This window comes from Anomaloglossus baeobatrachus, chromosome 1 (genome assembly GCF_048569485.1).
Source record: "Anomaloglossus baeobatrachus isolate aAnoBae1 chromosome 1, aAnoBae1.hap1, whole genome shotgun sequence".
Classification (NCBI taxonomy): domain Eukaryota; kingdom Metazoa; phylum Chordata; class Amphibia; order Anura; family Aromobatidae; genus Anomaloglossus; species Anomaloglossus baeobatrachus.
This window is the reverse complement of record NC_134353.1, coordinates 488,077,804-488,091,122: the sequence shown is the minus strand read 5'-3', so window position 1 is coordinate 488,091,122 and position 13,319 is coordinate 488,077,804. Positions and strand designations below refer to the sequence as shown.

Genomic DNA, 13,319 nt, shown 5'->3' with positions numbered 1-13,319 from the left:
GGCTCCGCCCATGGCTATTATCCTATTAAATGCAGCTGTCAATCTCTGAGGCAGAGAGTGTATCATTCTATGGACTTATTGGTGTCTTGATGGTTTGCCATGATGGCCAGAGGTCTACTAAAAATTTCATTATGGTATTCCTCAAATCACCCCCTTTAATCCCATTAAAAATAAAGAAATAAAATAAATACACATATTTTTACCAGCCTCTGGAAACAGTGGTATGAGCAAAATTTTTTGGTACTTTTTTTTCCCAGCTAAAATTAAAAAAGGCTACGCATGTTTGGTACTGCCATATTCATACTGACCTAGAGAATCATATTTCTGAGTAAGTTTTACTGCATAGTGAATAGTGTAAATAAAAAAACAAAAAACTATTGTGGAATTGAGCTTTTTTCGCAATTTTCCTGTATTTGGAATTCTTTCCTTGCTCTCCAATACATCACATGATAACATAAATGGTGTCATTCAAAGGTACAATTTGTCCTGCAAAAACAAAGCCTTCATATGGCTATGTGGATGGAATAAAAAAGTTATGGCTTTTGGAAGAAGGAAAGGAAAAAAAACGGAAAAGGAAAAATGGAAATTAACCATGTTTGGAAGGGTTTATGTACTGTATTAGGAAAGAGTTGTTTTCTTACTTTTTTTAAACAGAATAATCCAAAAACTAGGCAAGGTCAAGACTGACTTCATAAACAGAGTTAAAATAATATCTGAAACAATTGCCAGGCACATGGATGAACCTTGATCTACAGGTGAGGAATAAAGGCAAGAGCGAAGAGCGGGTGAGTCACAGCCATATCCGTCAGGGTCATGGTTGAAAGCAGGAACAGTGTAGATGGCATCCAGCTGCCTAGCAACTAGATGTGGCCAGAGGCTTCTGAGTCAGCATCAGATGAGTAAAACTAATTCCAATTCAATTAAATGGTCTCATTGTCAATACTAATCCCTGCCCATTGAGAAGCAGATCCTTAAAAAGTCAGCAATGAATTTTGGATGATCAAAATGGATGGCTTTTGAGAAATAGAACACTCTAAAGCACGTAGAAACCATATAGACAAATCTTAAGACAATTCTAAAGGGCCATTTACACACTGCGACATCGCTAACGATATATCGTCGGGGTCACGGTGCTTGTGACGCACATCCGGTGCCGTTAGCGACATCGCAGCGTGTGACAGGAAGGAGCGACCTTAAACGATCGCAAAAGAGACAAAAATCGTCGGTATATGAGAGGTCGTTCACTTACCAAAAATCATTGTCTCGTACGTAGCGAGGTTGTTCCTCGTTCCTGCAGCATCACACATCGTTATGTGTGACACCGCAGGAGCGACCATCATCTCCTTACCTCCGTCCACCGGCAATGAGGAAGGAAGGAGGTGGGCAGGATATTACGTCCCGTTCATCTCCGCCCATCCTCTGCTATTGGACGGCTGCCATGTGACGTCGCTGTGACACCGAACGCACCTCACCCTTGAAGGAGGGATTGTTCTGCGGTCACAGCGACATCGCAGAATAGGTATGTGCGTGTGACGCTGCCATAGCGATAATGTTCGCTACAGCAGCGATCACCACCTATCGCACCAAGGACGGCGGCGGGTGCTAACACTCGCGACATCGCTAGTAATCGTTAGCGATGTCGCAGCGTGTAAAGCACCCTTAAGTGTCTAATGGTCCAATGTCATTGTACTTTGATATACTAGTACCTACACCATGTTCCAAATTTTTATGCAAATTATATTTTTCTCTGATTTTCCTAAATGGTCGGTGCGAATGACAGTCAGTCTTATAAAAGTCATCACCCGTTAGAGCATACATCGAATTTTATTGAAGAAACCTCCCAATGATAACAAAAAAAAAATCCAGCTCACCACTATTTAACTTGAATGGGAATGAACCACAGCAGATCCAGCAAGGATTTTTCAGGCCAGAGAATTAACAAATAGAACAACAAATTTCCAGCGGATCATGGATGGGTAAAGTATAAAACTTACTTTTATTAAATCATTTAAAATGCTCACTCACAGGTGTTCCATGGGATACAGTCACCCTACGCGTTTCAACATAAAAGTCATATGGTACGCATTTCGACATAAAAGTCGTATCGTACGCGTTTCGACATAAAATTCGTATGGTAGGTGTTTCGACATAAAAGTCGCATAGTACGCGTTTCGACATAAATGTCATGTGAATAAGACCATACGACTTTTATGTCGAAACGCGTAGGGTAACTGTTTTCCGTGGAACACCTGTGAACCAGCATTTTAAATGGTTTAATAAAAGTAAGTTTTATACTTTACCCATCCTGGATCCTCTGGAAATTTGTTGTTCCCAATGATAACAGTATAATCTTCAAAATTAAAAAAAATCAAAATGCACTGTTCCAAATTATTAGGCACAGTAGAGTTTCTAAACATTTTATGTTTTAAGAACTGAAAATGCTCATTTGTGGAATTTGCAGCATTAGGAGGTTACATTCACTGAAATAAAAAGCTATTTAAATCCAAAACATCCTAACAGGCCAAGTTACATGTTAACATAGGAACCCTTCTTTGATATCACCTTCACAATTTTTGCATCCATTGAACTTGTGAGTTTTTGGAGAGTTTCGGCTTGAATTTCTTTACATGATGTCAGAATAGCCTCCCAGAGCTGTTGTTTTGATGTGAACTGCCTCCCACCCTCATAGATCTTTTGCTTGATGATACTCCAAAGGTTCTCTATAGGATTGAGGTCAGGGGAAGAGGGTGGCTGTGCCGCCCCAGCAGCAGTCGAACTGCTCGGATCCAGGGTTGCTGTGGCTTGAGGGTCTCTGGACCCGGGGGCTTGCGGCCACTTCAAATGTAAAGGGGGTATTTACAGGGGATGAATGTCCGTGACGCCACCTGCGGGTTGCAGTAAAGGTGAGTACCGCCGCTGCCGATGGGGGTACCGGGGCAGATGGTGTGTGACAGCCAGCTGTCAGTCCTTCCGCAGGTAGGGAAGGCCCCGGACAGTGGGGATTTGGTGAAGGGGTAGCTTGCTTGGCCTTGAGAAGGCAGGGTGCAGGGGTTATATTACTCACTGTGGTAGTCATGGTGTTGGATCAGGTGGATAAAACAGACACACAGATGGTAAATCAGAGTCTCTAGGCACCGCAGTCTCTACGGGGGAGCCCGTCCAGGTCCCGTTCCCACCAGTGTCACTTAGTAAGTCCGGAGCCCTGCCTCCGTGCACAAATTCTTTTACAGTTGTGGCCCCTTGGCCTGAGGCTTTCGGGGCCCCGCTACCCATGTGTATGGCAGCTGTGCTCTTGGTGGCTGGCACTTGGGATTTCAGTGAGTTGTGTATTTTGGAGAACCCGATCCCCCGCGTTGTGCTGATGCCTCCAATCTTTGAGCTCTTGGGGAAAGTTCATAAAGTGACTATCCTCCACAGATTAATTATCAGGTTGCTTGAAGCTACTCCCCGATCTATGGTCCTGTACTCCGCTGTGCTCAGTACTGATAAGGTTACTGGGCTTTCTGGTGCCAACAGTCCTCCTAGACTGCGTCTGTTACACTCCTGTTCAGTGTTCCCAATACCGGTCCCGGACTCCTGTGATCCCGGACCACCGTCTGCGACCCAACTTGTCATGAGGTGTGGTTGGGATTTGTAGTGCGGATGTCAGTGACAGTGTTGATGGGAACCTGTAACCATGGGGGGGTAGACCCTGCACCCTGGGTGACAGGATGCAGTTCCCTGTAGCACCCTGATATAGTCAAGGGCGCTACATGGCCACACCATGAGTTTATCTCTTTTTATGCCCATACCAGCCAATGACACAGAGGTATTCTTTGCAGCATGAGATGGTGCATTGTCATGCATGAAGATGATTTTGCTCCTGAGGGCATGTTTCTGCTTTTTGTACCATGGAAGAAAGTTGTCAGTCATAAACTCTATAAACTTTGCAGAGGTCATTTTCATACCTTCAGGAACCCTAAAGGGGCCTACCAGATGTCTCCCCATGAATATGGCCCAAAACATGACTCCTCCACCTCCTTGCTGACGATGCAGCCTTGTTGGGACATGGCGGCCATCCACTAACCATCCACTACTCCATCCATCTGGACCATCCAGGGTTGCTCGACACTCATCAGTAAACAAGATTGTTTGAAAATTAGTCTTCATGTATGTCTAGGCCCACTGCAACCGTTTCTGCTTGTGAGCACTGGTTAGGGGTTGCCGAATAGCAGGTTTATGCACCACAGCAAGCCTTTGAAGGATCCTACACCTTGAGGTTTGAGGGAATCCAGAGGCACCAGCAGCTTCAAATATCTGTTTGTTAGTTTGTAGTTTTAGCAGCTGCTCTCTTTATCCAATGGACTTGCCTGGCAGAAACCTTCCTCATTCTGCCTTTATCAGCACAAACACGTATATGCTCTGAATCAGCCACAAATCTCTTCACAGTGCGATGATCACGCTTAAGTTTTCGTGAAATATCTAAATTGTCTCTCCAGGAAAGGAGACAAACTCTAGTGCCACCTATTGGAAGTAGCGATCCTAAAAGTCAAAATTGGCCTTTTAACAAGCCTTTTCATATGACCTAGGATATATGCCAGATCAGAATCCCAATTTGCAGACAGTGTTTCGGGGTGATTGCCCCTCGTCAGTGCAAAGTGTGGGTATCTGATCTGGCTTATGAGAAGCCCGGATCTCCGTCGCCTGTGGCTCTGTCTAACGACTGCCACCTAGTCAGTAGTCCGGTAGTCCAGCATCTCATACCCCTGACTACCCTGTCACTTCACACTCCTCTCACTTTCTCTCCTTCTGGCTAACTGTCTTGTTCCCTCCCAAGACACCTCAGAACCCCTAGGTGGGCGTCACCATCCACTTGGACCCGCCCACTGGTGTGTTCTTATTGCCATTGTGGGTGACTAGGCTTTGCTGGCTGATGTTGTGTTCCTGGATGTGGGGTTTGTGATGGAGGGTCAAGGAGGAGGGAATCCTGCACCTGGAAGAGGGGTGCAATTTTGTCAGGGTGCCACATATGCACCCAGAACCACGAGCAGTTCTGGGTGCATATTGATAATTCCTGCCTAACCGTGCCTGTATATACTAGCAGAGATAAAGAGATCTTTAGAAAAAGTATTTCTAAAGATCTTTTAATGTATGCTTAGGAGCAAAGTGACTAGTCGCAAGGGCGTGATATCTCCCGACAAGCCGCCCTCCTAGCATGTTAGCACGCCCACAAGGGCGTGCTAACATGCTACTCAGTGCAGCATCCCCAGCAGTGCCGTTCGTACCTGTGTCCGCTGTCTCTGCTGTTCAGAAGTTCCCACCCTCCAGAGCTACTCGTGGTTCTGGGTGCATATTGTACCTGACAGGTTAACTTTAAGGCTGAGACCGCACTTTGCGTTCACATACTTGCAGTTCAAAACGCACCTTTTTCGGCTTAATTGATTTGACCAAAGTTGCCTTTTTCTGAACTTTAGCGCTGAAAACGCATGCGTATTTACTGCGTTTTAGAAGCGTTTTCAGCGCTTTTTACATGCGTTTTCACCTGCGTTTTGACAGATGCGTTTTGAACATCAAGACACTGCTTAATAAAGTTTAAACAGTCAACAAAAAAATGAAAAAAATAGAAAAAAAAGAAAAAAATCAATATTAATGGGAAAAAAAATAGAAATAGATATAATTCATAAAATTATAGCGGTAATATATATTTTATCGCTAATATAGCAATAAATGCATATTTTTCTCAAATTTAATTGTCGGATTTTGTGTGTAAAGGAACATATCAAATCATTATTTTGAAGTCCAAAAAGCATGCGTTTTGGTAGTCAAAAACGCATGTTTTCTGCACTGAAAAACAGGTAAAATGCTGGAATTTGAAGGAATCTTGGTTTTTGTCATTTCTCATTGACTTCAATGTTAGCAAAACACATCTAAAATGGCAAAAACAACTGACATGCTGCTTCTTTGAACACATGGTTTTTGCCACAAAATATGCAAATTAAACGCAGCGTTTAGAAACACAAAGTGCGGTCTGAAAATCCCCATTTTCCATTGACTTTGCTGGAAAATCAAAACGCATGCCTTTTGGCATGAAAAAGGTGCTTCTCAAAACGGACCTAAAAAGCACCTGAAACGCAGGTGGAAACGCAAAGTGCGGTCTCAGCCTTAGTTTGTTTCTGAATTCTCCAGATCTTAACTAAGTTAAGCATCATGGGAAATAGAAGAATCTCCTACGAATGTCGATGGGTCAGGGCTGTTTTGGTAGTTCAATAGGAACCTACATTAAATTAGACAAGTGGTTTTATTAGTATGATTGATCTTTGTATATTCTTTGATTGAGAACCATTTTATGTCTTGTTTTAGCAATGTTTGTAATGCTTTTCATTAATTGTAACCAACAATGTGTTAGATTACATTTTTCATTAAAATTTTGTTGCCTTTCCAGCCAGCAAGAATGCAATGCACTCCTTTTAGTATGTTAGAATGAAGTGCTTATACTGTAGTTACATCAGATGCTTTATCTACACATGGTATGCTGGATCTTCATTTTAAAAACTTTATTAGTTGAATAAAGCTATGTTCCCATGTATTATAAACTATTTTTTTTTTTTTTGCTGCCTTTTTTTCTGTGGGAAATAGACTACATTTAAAAAAAAAAAGAAAAAATCCCCCCCAAATATAATCTTAATGATAATAAAAAGTGCAGATTGCTATTATGAACTTTGGTATGGACACCTTTGCAAAGCACGTGGAAGAAATTTGGCATTTCCACATTCGGGAACTTGGCCTAATATTTCTGTGAATACTCTATATATTTATTCTTTAACATTTATAACAATTATGTTGAATGGCTGGCTAGTGCTTTATTGTTGTGGGTTTTCATGGTTGTTAAAAGGGGTCTCTCTATATTATTGCAGACTGGCAAATCCTGACAGGGTGCACTACACACCAAAAATGAGAGAAGTGGATGAGAATCTAGTTGGCACATAGCCACTAGTATGGAAATTGCATACTGATGGTCACTTGACCACCTGCTCGATCTGACGACTGAGGGGACACTTGTCAATATGCGAAATATCTGCCAATCTGCAGTCAAAGGCTAAGTTCCCACACTGTATCTTTTGCTGCGTTTTTGCTGCATTTTTGAGGTCCCAAAGATGCACCTAAATGCATGCATTTCCTTCCCCCAGCAAAGTCTATGAGATTTCTATTTTGCTGTCCACACTGCATCTTTTGTTGGCTTCATCTTGGCTGCGTTTTTGAAGATGCAGCATGTCAATTCTTTTTGCGTTTTCCAGCGTTCTTGAGCCCTTCCAGTCAATAGATTTCACTTACAAAACACATTGGGCAAAATGCGGTAAAAACACGGTAAAAACGCGTCAAAAATGCTTGCGTTTTTGCAGCAGGTGCATTTTCATAAAGTGAGATTCACTCTCAAGATTAACTCAAAATGCACATAACAAAAGATGCCCTGTGTGATCATAGCCAAATAGAGTTACTGTAGAAACTTAGCTCAGGCCTGTGCATAATTTTAAGCATGCATCATTTTCTATGATTGGATTACTTGTACATGGAGATGTCCCACACTTTTGCAATTGGAATGAAGCACCAGAACAAGGAATTGCATTGCTGGGACAAGTTCGACGTCGGACACTCTTTCCTCCACCACAAGTTCTTGTACAGGATGACCAAGGACTCCACAAAGACCATTTTGCTGTAAAACATAATGGGCAACAGTATATTTGTTTATTAGACTGAATTTTGGTTGCAACTCATTTACCCTGACAGTGATGAAATATCTTGGAATATCTGTTAGAATTGTTGTTTAGCTTTTCTGCAGCTCTGTTTGCATTTGTTAGGCTATGTTCACTTGTCTATTTAACTATTCTGTTTGTCTGTTCCGTGTAGAACAGATACATGTAACAGACAAACTGAATTAAGATCCTGTGCATTCCTGTTTATAATGGAAGCCAGGGTTCCCCATTGGTTTATTTGGTGTTGGTCTGATAACAATGCAGCCACTCTGTCTCTCAAGAAGAAATGTACCAAGCGGACGAACATGTGAACAAAGCCTAAGGGGTTCTTCTCACATAGCGAGATCGCTGCTGAGTCACGGTTTTTGTGACACACCAGTGACCTCATTAGCGATCTCGCTGTGTGTGACACTGAGCAGCGATCTGGCCCCTGCTGTGAAATCGCTGCTCGTTACACACAGTGATGGTTCAATTTTTGGACATTGCTCTCCCGCTGATAAGCACACATCGCTGTGTTTGACAGCGAGAGAGCAACGATCTGAATGTACAGGGAGCAGGGAGCCGGCGTCTGGCAGCCTGCGGTAAGCTGAAACCAAGGTAAATATCGGGTAACCAAGTGAAGCCCTGCGCTTAGTTAGCTGATTTTTACCTTGGTTACTAGCGCACACGTAGCCGGAGTACAGATCGGGTAAATAAGCAAAGCAGTTTGCTTATTAACCCGATGTGTACTCTGGCTACGAGTGCAGGGAGCCAGCGCTAAGCGGTGTGCGCTGGTAACCAAGGTAAATATCGGGTAACCAAGCAAAGTGCTTTGCTTGGTTACCCGATATTTACCTTAGTTACCAAGCGCAGCATCACTTCCACGCGTCGCTGCTGGCTGGGGACTGGTCACTGGTCACTGGTGAGATCTGTAGGGACGCACCAGCGATCCTGACCAGGTCAGATCGCTGGTGGGATCACTGGAGCGTCGCTAAAGTGTGACGGTACCCCAACAGAATTTCAATTAATAAAGTAGGCTCAGACAATGCTTGCAAGTAGCAGGTGAAAGGTTATGTGTAACTTTGGTTAAATGGGTTGTCTCATCACAGACAACCCCTATTATCAGTGACACAAATAGAGTCCGATTGGCCCTGGTGAAAAATTTGGACCTCTTCCCCCACCTGCATATTTGTCAGATGCATGAGGCCATTTAGAGTTTTATATCCCATAAAGACATGTCTCCACATTCCATAGTTACAAGTGAAAAGGTTTTGGTTTTAGTTCCATAGTTGTGCAGTACATTCTGGTATCCTCCATTTTTAGTTACAAGTGAAAAGGTTACATTCCATGTAATGATTTTATCCATTCTGGCCCCTTTTGTAATAATGTCCCCTATTCTAGACCCCTTCCTTTTATAATGTCTTCATCCTGGCCACTTCCTATAATAATGTCTCCTTCCTAGTCCCTTACTGTAATAATGTCCCCTGATCTGTGTCCTTCTTGTAAAATTAGTCCCATCTTAGTACCATTCTGTAATAATATCCTCTAATCTGGTCCCTTCCTGTAATAATATCCCCCTTTCTGTAATAATGTCCCCCATCTAGCCCCTTCCTGTATAATGTTTTCCATCCTGGCTCCTTAGTGTAATAATGTTCACTATTCTTGGCCTCTTCACATAATAATGTCCCCAATCCTGGCCCCTTACTGTAATAATGTCCTGCAGTCTGGTCCATTCCTTTAATAATTTTCCCCATTCTGGACCATTTTTGTAATAAAGTCTCAATCCTGAACCCCCCCCAGTAGTAATGTCCCCCAACCAGGGATATTTCTTGTAATAATGTTTCCTGATCTTGGACCCTTCCTGGAATAATGTCCCCATCCTTGCCCCCACTTGTAATTATATCCTCTTTGTGGCTCCTTGTTATAATGTCCCCCATCCTGGCCTCTTCATTTAATAATGTTCACCATCCTTCCTGTAATAATGCCACCCATCCTAGGCCCCTTCTTGGTGTAATGTCCCCTGTCCTGGGATGCATAACGTCCTCGGACACACATTCAGCTTAAATAAGAGCTGGAATCCCCCAACTGCATGGGCCCAGTTGCACACACTGTGACTACGGTCGTTATGCCCCTGCCTATAATATTGAAGCTCTACAAAACACCTCTGGTAGAATGCTGAATTTGACTAGTTGAAGCTCTGTTTTTCCATAAATTACCTCAGCAATGCCTACCTCTCCTTCTCATACAGTCATGGACAAAAGTGTTGATCACTTGAAATTGTTCCAGAAAATGATATAATTGACATATTTACATATTCTATATTTTTGTTACTAAATTATCTATAACTGGCAATGTTATGTGTACTGAGGAAACCATCCAGTCCTTTTTTTAAAAGTGTTTAGTGTTTACCATTACTGCCTCTTATGGTAGGGCATTCCAGCCTGACTGCTCTAACTCTAACTGTGAAGAACCCTTTCCTATTTAGCTGCCAGAATCGCCTTTTTTTCCACCCATAATGAATGCCCCTTGGTCCTTAGTATCGTCTTTGGAAGTAATACGTCATGAGCCAGTCGTATGTACTGACCACACATGTATTTATACATATAAATAAGATCTCTAAAGCATCTTTTTTCCCTAAGGTAAACACATCTAACTTTCTCAACCTGTCATCATATGGGAGGCCTCCATTCCTTGTAATAGTCTAGTTGCCCGCCTTTGAACTGTCTCTAATTTCTGAATGTCCTTTTTAAATGTGGAGCCCAAAACTGGTTCCCATATTCCAAACGAGGCCTGGCCTTACAAGAGATTAAAACAATACGTTGGGATCACAGGATCTAATCTCTTTTTATACACCCTTTGTTGGCTTTTGCATCTGCTGCTTGACATTGAGTGCTGCTGCTTACCTTACCTGTAACCAGAAGTCCTTCTGTTCTGTAGTCCCGAGTATACTTTATTCAATGTATATGCAGTGTGAAAAGCTGGCTGGGCACTACAGACTATTGGACCAATGGATGTAGAGCAAAGTCCACGGCTCTAAGGGATGCAGACTTTTTCCAGCACGGAACGCTGGTTACATTGAGCTCATTGTTGTGTTTCATTAGATAGTTACTTGCTCATCAGTTTAAGGTGCACAATAAAATGTTAATGGATTGGGAGGTGTGCCATGGGAGACATAGTCCAAATGTATACATACTATGCTCATCCAGACCACGGAGTCATAATGCCAGGCATAAGATTGGTAACTAGAGTACAACAATAATTCCATTACTCTCACTAGTGTTAAAGGTGCCTCAATTAAGCCACTATTCTCACAGCCACTAGTCCCATTATGTGGTTGGAATAGTAGACTCAGTGGATCAGTCACCACAGGGGGTCTCACATGCAGTCCAAAGTCAGAGGCTTGGCCTCAGGAAAATACCTCCACCAATGGGAAGTTATCATTGTGAGATTCAGGCTCGAACCAGAGGGAGGGGCAGTTGGGATACTTAGGACACTGACAAGGGTATGGGGGCTGATGCTAGCTGCAGCTAGATACTTGCACTACAGTTGTGGTATCCATCATCTGGAGAAGCATAAGCTGAGACTGCAGATCATACCAGCAGGAGATACAAAAGCTGTGGGACAACCAAAAGTTTAAAAACAATGGGTATTGACTGGTACAGGGGCAGTGGAACTACCGGTCCCAGTTTGGCATCTCATGGACTGGGCGACTCTCATTTTAGCCATCTAATAAGAGTTTCTGTAAGATCGTGGATGGGAGAATAAAAACAATTGCCTCATTAACCTGTCTAGGTGATTAATACAGCCCACAATCTCAGATCTTCACATGCAGCAATAGAACAACTCTGTCCTAGGTGCATTAATCTACATTTGTTAAGATTAAATCTTATTTGACAAGTGTTTGCCCATTCAAACATCTTATCTAGATTATTTGTAATATTATACTATCAAGGTAAGTTTTTAATATTCTACATAGTTTGCTGTCGACAGCAAAGACTGACACTTTACTATCAATCCCATCCAGAAAGTCATTAATAAAGAGTTTTAAAATAATTGGTCCTAGAACAGATCCCTGCGATACACCACTGTTGACTATAGCCCATTTTGAAAATGTATCATTTATGAAAACTTAGTTTTCAATCTTTTAGCCAATTCCCTACTCATTATGCATGTAGTTTCCCATAGTCTCTGCTTCTGGAGCCTTCAGTATAAGGCTGTTATATGGTACAGTATCAAATGCCTTTGCATAGTCCAGTTAAATCACATCAGCTGCATTACAAACATCGAGATTTGCACTTACCTATTCATACAAACCCACCATGTTAGACACAACATATCTTTCGTGAATCCATACTGGTTATCAGATATTATAATATTCTCTGCAATATATTTTCGCATTTCATCTCCTAAAATGCCCTAAAAATCTTTGGACACCACTGATGTCAAACTTACTGGATGGTAGTTGCCTGGATCCACTTTCTTACCTTTCTTAAATATAAGTACCACATCAGCCATCCTCCAATACTGTGGCAACAGCCCTGTTACAAGAGAGTCTAAGAAGATGAGGTACAGCAGTCTGTTAATTTCTGAGCTTAGTTCGCTCAATATCCGTTATGAATGCCATCTGGCCCAGGGGATTTGTCAGTGTTTAATTTGCTCAGATGCAGATGTACTTCTTCTCGTGTTAAATAAGTTATATCTATCTACTGTATATCTTGATTTTTGCCTTGTTGAATGATCCCTAAAACAATCATTTCCTGGACAAACATGGATGCAAACTGCCTGTTTAATATCTCAGCCTTTTCTTTGTCCTCTATCCTGTTATTATCTTTTAAGGGGCCAATAACATCATCTGTTTTCTTTTTGGCATTGATGTGTTTAGTTAACTTTTTTCAGATTTATTTGAATGACTTTTGCGATTTATATTTCAGTAGCTAATGTTGCTAGCTTTATCTTTTTACATTTCCTATTGAGATCTTTATACTCCTGAAATGCTATTCCAGTATTCTCAACTTTTAAGACTTTGAATGGCATTTGTTTTTCTCTTACTATACCTTGTACTATCTTATTTATACATATTTGTTTATTTTATTTTACTGGACATTTTATTACCAGAGGGTATACATTTTCTACAGGATTGTATTAGTATATCCTTAAACATGGCCCACTTATGTTTGGTATTTCCAGTTACTATGCCATGGTCCCAATCTACACGATTAAGCTCTTTCCTGAATTTGTTGAAATCAGCTTTCCTAAAGTTCCAGGTTGTTGCATTTCCCCTTTGAAATATTTTACTGAATAATATATTTAAACTTACTATATTGTGGTCGCTACATCCCAAGTGTTCCTGGACCCGTTGATCTGAAATTATCTCGGTCTATTTGACAGGAACAGATCCAGCAAATTATCTCACCTGGTTGGTTCGTCTACCAATTGAAAGAGATAATTGTTTTGAATTATAGATATGAACTTGCAGCTTTTACCAGAACCAGAAGATTATATGTCCCATTGAAAGTTTGGATAGTTAAAATTCCCCCATAATTTCATCCTCTACCTGTTCAGCTATATTAGAACGCTTGTAGCAAACGCCAATTAATAGCTTTATTATTG

At 41.7% G+C, this 13,319-nt stretch overlaps 1 protein-coding gene across 1 annotated transcript in view; it reads right to left on the bottom strand.

Annotated features, from left to right (window-relative positions):
• Nucleotides 1–13,319, bottom strand: part of CILP2 (cartilage intermediate layer protein 2) — a 118,751-nt gene that overhangs the window by 65,951 nt on the left and 39,481 nt on the right. The window contains exon 4 of the mRNA XM_075347213.1: nucleotides 7,541–7,690. Coding sequence (XP_075203328.1) covers nucleotides 7,541–7,690 — 150 coding nt within the window. The remainder of the gene's footprint in view (nucleotides 1–7,540; nucleotides 7,691–13,319) is intronic.